General features: G+C 27.7%; 1 protein-coding gene across 1 annotated transcript in view; it reads left to right on the top strand.

Annotated features, from left to right (window-relative positions):
• The window catches only part of LOC123300346 (GAS2-like protein pickled eggs), a 242,950-nt gene continuing 227,658 nt past the window's right edge, over positions 1 to 15,292 (top strand). The window contains exon 1 of the mRNA XM_044882910.1: positions 1 to 181. Within this exon, the coding sequence (XP_044738845.1) occupies positions 11 to 181 (171 nt within the window). The 5' untranslated portion in view covers positions 1 to 10. The remainder of the gene's footprint in view (positions 182 to 15,292) is intronic.

Here is a 15,292-nt window from a genome sequence, read left to right as displayed (position 1 = left end):
TAAAAAAAATATGGCTGTATTGTTAGAGGCTCGGCCATTTAGGCCTTTTAAATCTAGTGAAGAGTATCTGTATGCAATGAAAGAAGATTTAGCTGAATGGTTACATACATTGTATCCAGAATTAGGGATAAATGTGGATAATTTTATGGATCGTATTGATACGGGGGTTGTACTTTGTAAGGTGAGTACAAAATTTAAAAACAAAAAATTTATCATTATGCTTTTTGGCATAAACTAAACCAAATTTCAACAAATATTGGACAGTATTTTCCTTCTGAGAAGAAAAACATACTTTAATTTTAGGATAATTGACAGATTATCCAACTCAAAATAATGAAAATAAGACTTTAATTTTCATTGTAATTAATAAAAATGAATTTTCATAAATTATGACTCGCTACAATAAATTGGTTATTATTTATTTTCACAAACTAAGGTTCTTTACAAGAAAATGGTTATTCGTTATTATTTGAAAAAATTACCTAAGAATGAATATTATTTTTTGTTTTTGTTTACTTTTAATCATGTATACGATATTTATTTACATCATGATCTCTCGGTTATAAATGATGATTTTTAATATGATACATACAGCGTAAACTAAATATTGACTAATATCTTGTCTAGTAATCTTAATTAAAGAGAATTGAAAAAAATATTGTAATAATAATAAATAAGTGAATAAACAAAGTAAAAAAAAAAAATTCAATGAGTTGAAAAATTGTACTCGAATAGCCTAATTGGTATTGCGCTTGACATGAATCCAAGAAGTTCGGGTTCGAGTCCTGGTTCGAGTTTATTTTTTTCAATTCTCTTTAATTAAGAATGAATATTTTATTCTTTGTATGTATTAAAAAATATCTTTTTATTATGGAGTAATTCAATGTAACATTTTCGGTACAAAAATACATATCTCACGTTGTTTCCAGTGCTTCCACAAAAAAACGCTAGTTATTCTAAATAGTCCGATTAGATTTTCATCGAATGTTGGCTTACATGCTCTACTTTTTTTCTGAATGGCTGTATGCAAAATATAGTTTTATATTTTGTAAATAAAGCTGTAAAAAATGTAAATAATTTTTATTAGTCATTATTATGCATACAGTCGAGTGGCGGACTTTCAGATTAGATGTTTGAGTCATGTTTTTTATGACTGAAAACAAAAAACATATTGAAGAATTTTACTATGAAAAATTTAATTTAATTTGCTTAATTTTAATATAATATTTCACTGAATATGTTTAAAAAATAATTTTTCTTATCAAATTCAAGGTAGAATTTTATGGTCTTTCGAGAAAATAAAACTATAAAAATTTAACACCGTGCAAAATTAAAAACTGCAAAAATTTTTTACCAAATATTTAAAAAAAATAATTTTTTACACTTGAAATAAAATTTAGTTGTTTAAAAAACGATTATATAGAGAATTTGTTAAATATTGAAGGATGAATACATTGTAAAAATTGAATGAATAAAATGAAAGTTGAATACAATACGTATTAATCTAAGGCTGAGTGGCTTTTTTGAGTAAATATTTGAGGCACATTGAAAATATTAGAGTTGATAACTTGCGAATGTGTGGATGATGAAATCAACAACCTGGCTGGGAGGTTGGGGGGCGTTAGTGACCTATGGAATTTTTAATTTGCAATTTTTCCTATGTAAAAAATGTTCTTGAGGCACTTTGAAACCTACACCATTTTAAAGTCTAATATTCAATCATACGAAATATCATCGCCTGGCATGATTTGGTGGGGACTAAAATAGCCTGGCAGATGATTTAATTGCACTATTTAACATTTTTTGCATAGGAAAAATTGCCAATTAAAATCACTTGCCAGGGTATTTTTACCCCACCAGATCATGCCGGGAGGAGCTGGTAAATTAAATTATCATTGGAAAAGATGGTAAAGCACATATATGGTATCACAATAATTGTACTATAACCTAAGGGCTTCATAGCCTAAGTGTGTCCTTTGTGGACAGCTAAAATAACCTGGCCTAACCTAATGTCTTACATTTGCTGTTTGTATATACAAACACTAAGTCATTTTACTGTCCTGCTTTTTTCCTATACCTATACACCATTATAAATAACAGTTTTATGACAAATTTGTAATTAGTTGAGTAATTAGATAAGCCCCTATTGTAGTATTAGCCTAGGATCCCACAGATTCACGATACAGCCCTAGCAAAACTATTGTGTTTTTATGTTTTTATGTTAGTTTTCTTTACATCAATAACAAAAATTTACTTCTGCATTTTGATTATCCGTAGAGTCATTATTCAGGTAGTTTACAAGTCGATAGAATCAAGACATCCACTACGCCACACTCTGTATAAATGAATTTAAATCTCGTGTTTGATATAAATTTACATAAAATGTAATAAAAATACTTTCAATTTTCTTAAATAACTTTTGAAATTATCGTGATGTATGTGCATCATCTCAAAAAAAAAAATATACTACAAAATATTTATTGGAACTTATAGCACCTTCTGGCAATAAAATTATTTGTAACACAATAATCGATCGGTGTCAATCAATCATACACCTGATTCTGATAAAATTCTGAATTATTTTTTTCCTTGAATTTCAAAACATTTCTATGCTATTTATTCTGTGAATTTTTGTAAATATTTAATTAGTTCTTGGGTATTTCTATAAAAAAACACAATACTGGTCAAAAAAATCATGGTACTTTAGGTAATGTATAAAAGCTTTTTATTGTAAATCATTTTTCTGAAAATTACGTTCAAAACGTGACTTTAAAATGTCTAATTGTTTATAGAAACAAGTACAGTCAAACCTGGGTAAGTGAGAACTTTATAAGTGAGAAAACTTTATAAGTGAGAGTAATAGCCAGGACCCGTCATTTTATTCTCCCAAAACCTCTATCAGCGAGAAACAGAAACCTCTGTAAGAGAGAGTCGGTTTTTCATCATGGACTTCCGTAAGTGAGACTGCTACTTATCTATACCTCTATAAGCGACAGTCGAGCTTTATTTATTTATATTATTTGAGAGGAACTATGGCTACTACATTCATACATATTTACTACATTCGTACTTGCTGTGACTTGTTATTGCTGCGTACCTCTGTAAGAGAGAAACGCTACCCATGTACCTGTATTAGGGAGAAACTGGGAATAGTGAGAAACTTCTATAAGCGAGAATGAGATTGTGCTCCCTTGAACTCTCGCTTATCCAGGTTTGACTGTAATTGATTAATACCATTTACACAAGGATATTAATTTTGGCCCTTGATTGACATAATAACTCATTCGCTTACTTTTCATTTTCATTTTTAGGGCAATGTTTTAAAGTAGGTTGTATTTTTTGCTAAAAAAGTCTTAACAATTTTTTACATTTTTATTAAAGATGAATAATTCATTAGATTGGAATTTTATTTCCGATATTCTGCTTTTATTTATTATGTGTTTAACCGCAGACACGTTGGATAATGTTTAACAATTGTGTGGAATATTTATACAGAGTGTGAAAACAAAATTTTAAGTGGAATTTTATGTGGGATAAAGAAGATTTCTGATACACTTCATACTATGTACCCGTATTATATAAACACTTTATAATTAATTGCAATAACTAATAAATAATTCATTCTGTCTAAGCAATTATAATTTTTATAAAGGGAAGTTCGTAAAGCATTATAGGTGGAATGGGAATTGGAAGCGGGAATGATAACTACTAGGAAAAATATTTTAGAGCTTTATTTTTAGAAAATTGTCTCAGTTTTTTTTTTTATTTTCGAGATATTTTTTGCAAACCGGATTTTACGAGCGACTTTTGTTTGGATAATTATGATATTCGACGACGTACCTGATTATTACGTTTATCTGTTTTTGAATAGAACAACAACTAGATATTTATTAAATAAGAAATACGTTATTGTTTTTATGCAAAATTTAAATTTACATTAAACAGAATCATCTGACATGTAAAGAGAGTAAAAAAGGATGTAATAACGTTTCTTTTTTTAAATTAATAAGGGATTGTAATGGGGGTGCAAAAGTATAATTACAGTATGATAGCAATTAATTAATATACAGTACACACGATAGTATTGAAATTTGATTCAATTAAAGAAAATATACATATAAAAAACAAAAAAAAATTTAATTTTCCTGCGCCAACACCATTCATATTTTATAATTATATCTTACAATAAACTTTTTATAAAAATTAAAATAAAGTCGTTCCTCCTGCATGAAAGTCATAATTCTATTTTGGGGAAGCAGAACCTGCTTATACCCATATGTAAAAAAACATAAAGCCAATTCTTCTGTCTACACCATGAAATTTGGATTACTAACAAGGACAGTTTTAATTTTAATTACGGATAAAATTCTTCCAGTCCTAAAGAAAAGTATTTATCTATGAATAATTATCTATAGATACGTATTATGAGTAAAATTAGGAGAACTGAGAGTATGATAATATTGTAACTACTAGAGGAAATTTGGCTATATCGTACCTTCTTTTAATTCATACATATTTCCCGGTTTTCATGTAAATAATCTATTTTCCTGTACTAATTAGATCTACTTAACAATGCCTTTTGAGGCCCCAAAAATTTTTAAACTCTTTAAAATGGAAATTCTACAAATGGTATGATTTATTGACAGAAAGATATAAACCTGTTAAAATTATAATTTATGTCGAAAAATAAATCAATCTAATCAACTTTTCCTTAGTTCATTTAATTCAAATTCTATTGTAAAAATTCTTTCAATTTATAAATAACTCTCTGTAATAAACTATATAATTATTAAAATTGATTCTATACAACAATTTACAATATGTTTAAAATCATGTTAATTATTATAAATATATTAATAAAAAATAAAATAAAAATAATTAATAAACTGTTATAAGTTGTAAATTAATCATTAATAAGTTTTAATACATATTGTAAAGACGCAATTACGTGCCACTTATAAAATGATTATAAGAATATAAAAAAATAGCCTTCATAGTTAATCAATAATCACATTTAGGTACAATAAATTATTGTTAAATTGGCTTTTTAATTATTTATAAAAAAGTTTTTGATAAGAAATTCGTAAATTATACGTTGTTCTAAATTTATTATGATTAAAAATTTATTTTTTTGATAGAAAGTTTGATGTATTTTTTATCTCAAAAATCGAATGTGAATGAATTTAAGGTCAAAGTTTTAATAACAAGTTAACTCGATTTTATGAATCGATTCGCTAAAATTTCAGTCAAAATGAGGTTTAAGAACTAAATTACGATAATTTAATAATACACAAACTTTAATTTTAATATAATTTACCAACGTACAATAACTTAATTGTATCAGAGAGTTATTGGTCTGATCTTTAAACATCACATCTGCCATATGGCTTGTTAAATTTTATATGGTTTGATAAAAAAAGTCGTATATCTTGGAAAAAACAATAACATATATAACTTTTATCGCAAATATGGTTTATATTAATGTAAATTAACGTGACGAATTACGAATGGAATTTTTTTTACTTATTTTCTGGAAAAAAGCTAATTGTTCCATTTAAATTATGATTAAGTGTGTAAATAAATTGATATGATTGCTGTAAGCAGTAAAGTTTGATTTCCCGCTTGTAAATTTATGTAAATAGGCTATTTGATAGTATCAAAAATATTTTCATAATTAGTAATATCTGCCATGGTTTTTATATTATAGTTTTAAAATTAATTTTCCGTAATCTGACAAAAAAAAGAAGATTATTAATTTTTAAAAAAATTTGTAATTAAATTGGCTGCGGTTTGGATTCACTCGTAAATATTATATATAAGTGTTCAAGGGAGTGTTAAGCTAATACAATGAAATTTTTTTTTTAGGCCATATATAGCCTGACCGAAAGTCTACGATTGGCTATAGCTTTTATAATACCATAGAAATCAAACCTATTTTGCTCAAAATGGCGACATCTTTGCATTTAGCATTTACCAGATAGGGCTAATTATTTATAGGGCTATAGGCATATAGCATGAACCAGATAGGGCAAATTATTTCTCGATTAATATTAGTTGAAAAATTAAAACTTTTATAAGAAACAAAATTGTAGAAAATCAAAGCAAGAATCCAAATTTGGTTCATACGTCTACGAGCTCAATACCACAAACGAATCTTCAGGAAACTAGACATAGATTCGGTTCTGAGACTATATAAAGACTATATATAGATACGAAAAAATTTCATTTCGAATTAAGCTTGACTTGAAATAGAAAATATCTAAAATATAATTTGGTTTTTTTTGAGCTGAAAGTAAAAAGTAGACAGTTTTTTTTAAACAATTATTGCATAGTAGGAAAAATACAAAATTTGCATAGTTGAAAAATATCTTCAAACTTGTAATGAATTTATGTTGTAATATAAAAAAGATTTCAGATGCAGTGACTAGGTCATTTCTAATTTTATCACATAAGTTTATAACCTTTTGACAATTTAAAACATAAATCATAGATTATTTCCATTTTTATTACTTTATAACCTTTAATTAAAGAAATTAATATAAAATTAATTAAATTCATTCAAATATACTATACTGCGAATTTATTGTACCACGAGATTTTATGGTTTCCTTGACCTTAAGTGCAACGGTACCTGTGTAATTTTTTCTTATAAATGCTGCAAAATACAATTAAAATTGAATTCGAGTGCTTAGTTTTATCATGGGGGATAAGATGGGTGGTTGGGCAAAATTTTTTTTTATCACTTTAGATGAGAATTCTCACTTAAAGAATAGAAAAGAGAAGTTGGTTTTTAAAAATTTTTACTAGTATTCAAGATATGAACGTTTAAAATTCTTAACTAAACAAAGACGAAGATACCCACTAGTGAAGTCATATGTGGGTATTGCCACAGAGATTACATATAAAACTTGTTTTGCTAAAAGGAGATGGAAAACCATTGACAATCTTTGATTGCTTATAACTTCTTTGTTTTTTAATCAATTTTAATTTCACTTTCAAATTTTATCATGGTATCAAGTCTAGTTTTACATTTTTATGGGTAATAAAGCTAATTCAACATAAGGATTATCCTCTATTTATTAGGATAAGTACAAAATCTATTTGCACACACATCAATTGACAATCAATTATTGTTTTATGATAGTCCCCTCTATATTTACGACAAATTTTAATCATTTTTAAAAACAAAATTTTCGATGCAATTATGAAACTGCATAGAAAATATATTCTCGGGCAACGCCAGGAAATACTAGTAAATAAATAAAAATATACCTAGTAAATAAATAAAAATATAAAGGTATTATAAATAAAATGCATAAAAACATGATCGGTTTTTTGTTTTTTTGTAATTCGAATACTATGATTGAGATCGGTATCTTACATACATAAACAACCATGTTTTGTTTTGACTACTTGTGTACACACAATGTTTAAAATAATATAAATAATTGTTTTAATCATTTAATTTTGTTCAAAACTTTTTAAATAAATAAATAAAATATTATATTTGTGTATTATAATATATGTATGTGATGCTACTGTATTTTACAGTGAAACTGCTTCTTAGTGTTTGCATTTTACTATGTAATAATTATATAAACCGCTTAAAGGCTTGTATTAAAAATTATTTTGTTTATAATATGGAGGCTTAATAAATAAATTAGGCTCGTATATTGTTACGAAAATAACTGATTTCACCCCCTTTAAAACGTTGGATTAACTCGAAATTTGGCTTACTTATCAAGAATCGATGACAATACAATAATTTAATAAGTTTCTTTGATTATCCTGATCAGGCTTTGCATATCTGAAAATAACGAACGATTTCCATATCTGAAAATATATACATTTATTTGCGCTCCCACCATATTTTTACTGAATTTTTGTGAATAAAAAATAGTCTAAAAAACACAAAATAAATAATAGTTTAAAAAACTAAGACACACGCTTTTGTAAAAAGCTGAATTAAAACGTAGAAAATAACTTTAAATTTAAACAAATCATTCTATCGTAAAAAAGCTTGGGGGTGCTTTTTGAGATATTTTATAAAAAAATAAATAAAATATCAATAAAATATATATAATAATTGAAAGTTAACATCCCAAGCTTTTTTACGATAAAATGGTTTTTTTGAATTGAAAGAAATTATTTTCTCACATTTAGTTTAGCTAGTTACAAAAGCGTGTTTCTTAGTTTTTTTAAACTATTATTTATTTCTATATTTTTTCGGATTATATTATATTTCTTTCGAATATATCTTTTAAAACATGTTTTTCTGTACAACATATGTATAAAACATAAATAAAAAGCTTTATATTATTTATACATATTTGCAGTTATATATTACGTAAGATAATATCTATAACAAAAACCATTGTTTGTCATATTATATACATACTACCGTATATTATACATATAGTAAATACTGCCTGCCATGGCATAGTATTAGTAGGTATATAAAAATACTTTTAAAGAGAAGATGCAAACAATAAAGTATTCAATTGTAATTAGATAGGTAGGTAAAGGTATATTCCTCTTTATAATAACTTGTTTGTATAAATAAATAGATAACAGTCAACCGATACCGATACGATGAACATTTTAAACAAATTAAAATATACTTTTATAATATGTAACATATGAATATACTATTATTTATATAGAGTGTTCACTGGAAAAATAGTCTCTTATAATAATCTTATTTATAATTTTTTATGGACAAAAATTATTGAATGTTTTACGCTAAATCAGTGACAGTTTTAGATGCGGCAAATGGGCCACCACCCAGAGCCTTGCGCTAAGAATAGCCTCTTCACATGCAAGAAGTGAGTAATTTAAATAATTCAAAATAACGTGAAAGCGAGTGCAGAAAAATCGTTCTCAAAATTAAAATTGATCAAAAGCTATTTGAGATAAACTATTGCTTAGGACATTTAGCGTTCTGTTGTTTTCGACACTGTCATTGACACATTTGCAAAACAAAAAGCTCGCAAGGTTCACTTCTATGTCTAAAAAGGATTTGCAAAAAAAGCACGGCTCAGGGTTTCGCGTTGGCTAACCTCGGGACTGCGCTTAACCTTTTAAGTACTTTGATTAGTTAATAATGGATTTTTTCGATACAGCTTTGAGTGTTTAAATAATCTAAAATTGTAGAAAACTATGATATCGATGAAAAAATAGGTATCACCAATCTGATACCACAAAGATATTTGAAAATTAGACACAAAATTGAAATTTGAATGGCGGAGGTCACGGGAAGACACATATGAAGGTAGCGTCAGCGGTGGTTTTATTCACACTTTGTATCCCGAAGTTCCAGTGAATCTATAGTTGCTAGAGCAAAGCACGAATTTAGCTACTAATCTTATATTTTAATTTACTCCTATCATATGATATTAAGAAGTGAATTATAAGAGACATTTTATGGGCGTTATTATTTAGCAATGAGGGCTTTTTATGGTTTGATGGTCCGAAATCATGAAAAGTTTTGATATCTAATTGACATATGAGGCTTTGAAATGAAAATAAATAAAAAATTGAAATTAAGAATTATATTTAAAAGGAAATCACCCAATAATCTCACTTCTTTTGATTTTCTTTGTACAAAAATATTTGCCATATCCGTTTTCCAATTTATAATAGTACAAAATTTTGTGATAAATGGGTCCTATATTCTAAGACAAACCATTTTGTAAGACTTGCGAATTTTCTATATCAGCTTTTACCTAGTGTGCTTTTTCATTTTACTTTGTATTACTTGTTCAGTAATTAGCGATTTTTTGCATGAAAAATTGTGCTAGTGTCAACGCAAAGTATCTCATTCGATGGATTTTTTTATTAAACATTTTTTTGAAGTCATATTTTTGAATATTGACTGGTAAAAATCGCTACCTTGCAATCTTAAAATGGTTTAAGTTTTAATCTCTAAATACACGAGTTCAGAATAAAAATATCTTCTAAACAACCATAAATTTTAATCAAACATCCTATATAAATTTAAAAATCATTTTACAACTCATAAGAAATGAATTAACGGTTATTTATTAATAAATAAAAAAGTGAATAGTGATTTGCGGTTCGCGGCATATTTCATTATCACATCATATAAATAACATGATTATTATTATTATTATTATACAAGCAACAACAACAATAAAAGTGAATCTTATAACAATTCATCTTAACAGTGGTTTTTTGTTTGGGTATTTACATCCAAAGTTATATTATACGGTGGTCTGGTTTGGTCGACTTTATTTTAATGATGCTGGTTTACAATATTTTAATCTCAACGACTAAACACTTCGGTTATAAAATGTGAGTGTTTTAAGGCTTTTAGTTAGTACAGGAATGGTTTCATTTATACGTTATTATACGCCTAGGCGAGTGGTCAACAGTAAAAAATTGGAATAAAAATTGATTATGAGGCTCCTTAACAAGAATTTTTTAGAAAAATTGTGAAAAAATTTTATCATCTTTGTACAGTTTTTGCAGGTGGCTCCTTTGATAGAGTCACCTAAAAACAAGTGAAAACAAATAATTGACTGAGCTAATTGTTGAAATACCGTGCATAGACAATGTTGATTACTCTGTCATATTACACATACATACATGTCACACATATATAATGGATATTTCCATGTAATACATACTATACAATTTGCGCTCTCACGGGTAAACAGTGATGCTTACGAAAAAATGTTTCAAACAGAAGTTGTTAATTTTTTTAGAAAAATTTTTTTACACTTTTTGTTCTATCTCTAACGTTTTACAAGGTAGATCTTAAGGCTCAATTGACCTATGTAGCTCATTTAAAAAAAACTAGACCTCACTTTTTACGTCCTATGCACGCTATAAAAATTCCAGCTTGACATCTCTTTTCGTTTTTGAGTTTACGTGTTGACAGATCGACGGACAGACGGTCAGACAACCGAAAACGGACTAATTAGGTGATTTTATGAACACCTGTACCAAAATTTTGTTGATGGTATCAATATTTTCAAGCGTTACAAACTTGGGACTAAACTTAATATACCTTGATATATTTCATATACTTAAACGCTTAACTCTTTGAGAACAGAAGTAAATTAATTTACACACAAAAATGTTATCCAATTTAATATAATATATTGGTTTCGACATTAAAAAAAATGGGTCAATGAATCCTTTTTTATTTACAAGATTAATTATTCAATGATGACAAACTAAAACCATTTTCTTTCATTTCTTTCACAACTGTTTTTTTTTTCAATTTATATCATGTGCAAACATCTTCAAACAAAATTCTCATTTTATATTAAGGATCAAGAGTTAAATAATGGACCATAACTCGTTAAAAAATCCTTTTTTGATTCAAATTATAATTTTTGAAAATAATAAGCAAACTCATTCATGAATTCGAAATTGACGATGTACAATTTTAAGGGTATTCGCTTCATCTTATTAAAAATAACAAATTGAATACCTAGTAAATTAGAGTGAATTCTCGTTTTCTCGTGAATTCTATACTTTACAAGTAAAAACAAACAATTGACTGAGCTAATTGTTAAAATACCATGTATAGACTGTGTTGATCACACTGTGACATTACACATACATACATGTCACACATATATAACTCATATTTCCATATAATACATGCTATACAATTTACGCTTAATTTGCGTCCTAATGCGTAAACAGTGATGGTTACGCATTAGGAAATGTTTCAAACAAAAGTTTGTAATTTTTTATAAGGAACATTTTTTATATTTAAACTTTTGTTCTATCTCTAACGGTTTACAAAATGGGTCCTACGTACCCAAAACGCAATTGACCTATGTTGCTCATTTACGAACTCGACCTCACTTTTTACGTCCTGAGTACACTGTAATTTCAGCTTGATATCTTTTTTCGTTTTTGAGCTATCGTGTTGGCAGACGGACGCACGGACGGTCGGACAACCGAAAATCGACTAATTAGGTGTTTTTATGAACACATTTACCAAAATTTTGTGCGTATGTCGATATAAAATTTTTGTTGTCGATATTTTTAAGCGTTACAAACTTGGGACTAAACTTAGTATACCTTGCATATTACATATATGCATGGTATAATAACCGAATTATTGTAACTCTCCAATGTGACATGTTCCTATATAAAAATATTTTTGCTACATTATTGTGTTGGGCTTTACTACTAGACTAACTACAACAAACCGATACTTTAAACTAACAAAGATTGTCGAATATCTTTTTGCTTTTGTTAAAATAAAACAAAATTTACATCTTAAAATTACATTAACCCTTGTTTTTATCCCGCAGGATGATGAGTTATCAACAAATTTTTGTGTCTATGTAATACATAAGTCATTCGTATAAACTTTTTTTCAAACTTAAAACATTACAAGAATTCTTTTATATTAATTATTATAAAAAAAAAAAAAAAAACTATAGTGACTTCATTAAGAACAAAGAATAATTGTTATAAACACAGACATCATAACTAAGGTAGACATATTTTTTTTTGTTTTGAGTAGGTGTACATACATTCCACAATATATTTTCTTAATGTGAAATGTATACTATATAATACATTGCTGTTTACATCAAAAAAGTGCAGAACCATGTAGAAAGTAAACACCAAATACATATCATAAGAAAATCTGATTTAAACGTCACACAACATTCCTGTACGGAAACCCTACATATATACTGTAGATTACCAAAAATATTGAAGGTAGAAAACTGAAAAAAAAAAACGACGTGTTGCACTCTGGGAGTGCCGGCAGAAGTGAAAACTTGAATATTAACGTTGTGCATTTTCGATATTTTGGAATGGTTAGGGAATAATTTTGCAAGAATTGCTTTAATTAGCAGTATAAAAGGACTCTCATTTATGTGGTAGAATACAATATTTATTTATTGGGCTATCGTACACAAACATGACATTTTATATTACATTAAAATGTTTATCTCTTAGAAAAATCAACGTATACTCAATGTCACAAAAACTGCTCGTTTTAAAACATTCTAAGTGTTACTATTATAACATAACATATGATGAGTACGCTTAGAATGTTTTAACTGTGGCACTTTTTTTGACAGTGAGTGTACATCCATAATTTCGACGACGTTTTCCCCATCATTACTACCAGAACCTGATACGATCGGTTTATGATAGCTGAAGTAAGAAACGAACAGTTTTGATTCGAACCTATTTAAATGTCTAATAAAGACCGCATAAATAGCAGTTTTGTATTTCGTTGTGCTAACATTGCGATCATTTGACATAGTTAAACCAAATTCATTATTTAAAAATTCAATTAATAGTTGATTTTTATCGTCTGCAAAGTTTATGTTGAAATCTCCACTCAAAATCATTGGCAATTCATAAAAGCTTTTTCCAATTTTTTTTGAAGTAATGCAGATGCGTCATGATAATAAATGAATAAAAAAATATATTTTTAATAAAAAGGCAACCGTACACAGTGTTCCCAAGCGGTCACCCATCCAAGTACTGACTGTGCTCAATGTTGCTTAACTTCGGTGATCGGATGCGAACCTGTGTACTGACTGTGGCAAGATCTTACGAATTTTCGATCAGGACACGTGACCCTGTCGCGAGTTTAACATTTTTTACCCATTACAAAAAAAGTGTACAACGCCGCTAAAGAAGTTTTCACTTCAAAAATAAATTTAAACAAAAAATGAGTCTAACTGTATGTTAAACTTCTATGTTCTTTGTACGAAAAATATTTATGCTTCGGTTTACCAGAACTATTAAAGGTAACTCTGTTCATCGAAAGACCCGTGCGATAGGGTCGATCGACATTTGATGTATTTTCATTACTGATATAATCTTAATACTGACATTATGTTTCCGAAAATCTATTAAAAGCGGATTATTTTGCAAAGAACATGCTGAGTTATTTTGCAAAGAACACACTTTTCTCAAAATATTCTCAGAAAATTCACTAAAAATGAATTATTGTGTGATACGCTGACTTTTCACCAAGTTTAACTGCAGGTTTAACTGTTATATACTTTTCAGCTCCTTCTGAAGCAGAAACGACAAAATGGGACACCTTACTGTACCACTTTCTTCGGGTTTTATCAATAGATAAAAATTTTAAAACATCTTATTTTCAACAAAGTTTTCTGCAGTATCATCTTATAACGGATTTATCACAATAAATGGTCAATAATCTAGGAAGTGATTATATTCACAAAAAAAAAATATTTTGGAATCAAGAGCATTTTTCCAGAAACATTTCCCTTCAAAGCTACAGACGTTAGAAACTTTGCATACCATTCTGAATTTCAACCGAATCCGTTTTAGAAAAATTTGGATGATCAAATGTTGTTGATATTTTCACGAAAATTATTTTAACTATTTAAAGCTCTGGTGTTCCTTTAGCAGATTGTGAGAAATACATCAAAACTATCAAAGAACTGTAGCAAAAATGTTTCTAAAAAAATATCTTTTTCAGAAACAATTTTTTAAAAACCCGACGTATATTTGTTAGGAATTCGAACATCCTATGCAAAATTTCTAATTTTGGATAAGATGAATTCTTCTCGGAGGAATTTCTAATTTTTTATGAGAAGAGCGTTTCCGGACACATGTTTCTTGTACCAAAATCCTTGTTTTGGAGAACAAGCATTCTCTGAATTAGTTCTGGTCATTTTTTTAACCGAATATTGTTCGAATATTCACCTCGCTGCTAACACTACTTTAACAATTTTGAAAAATTAGCTTTTCATAAAAAATTTAATGTTTTAATTTGTAGATATATTTATAATAACTATGACAGTAGTAGCCGTAACCTTAAACAGTTTTTCAGTGCAAGAATTGCACTAAGTATGAAATGTTTTTTTTTAATAGTTTGTAAATAAAGTTGTAAAGCATAAATAACTTTTATTAGTCATTATGCAGTCGAGTAGTAGACGTTAATATTAAATGTTTGAGTCATTTTTTTATGACAGAAGAAAATACATTGAATAATATTACTACGAACCATTAAATTATATTTGTTTAATTTTTTTTGTAATGATTCTTTTGGAGTGGATGGATTCTTCTTCTAAAATGATTTTCCGAGAAAATAAATGTACCTGTAATCATACAGTACCTCTATAACCATCATAAATGTGATTTTTGTAATTTTTGGACTCACAGATATACAGATAAGTGTCGATAAAATAAGAAAAATTACTAGCTTTGTTTACCCTCTAGATCAAAAGAAATTCCCCTTCTAGGGGATAGAAAAATACATGTTGAAAATAGCAATGTGGTAAATTTATCAGTTTTTGTGCTG

Source organism: Chrysoperla carnea, chromosome 5, assembly GCF_905475395.1.
Source record: "Chrysoperla carnea chromosome 5, inChrCarn1.1, whole genome shotgun sequence".
In the NCBI taxonomy this organism is placed as follows: domain Eukaryota; kingdom Metazoa; phylum Arthropoda; class Insecta; order Neuroptera; family Chrysopidae; genus Chrysoperla; species Chrysoperla carnea.
The sequence above is the reverse complement of the archived record's forward strand: the minus strand, read 5'-3'. Positions and strand labels throughout refer to the sequence as shown.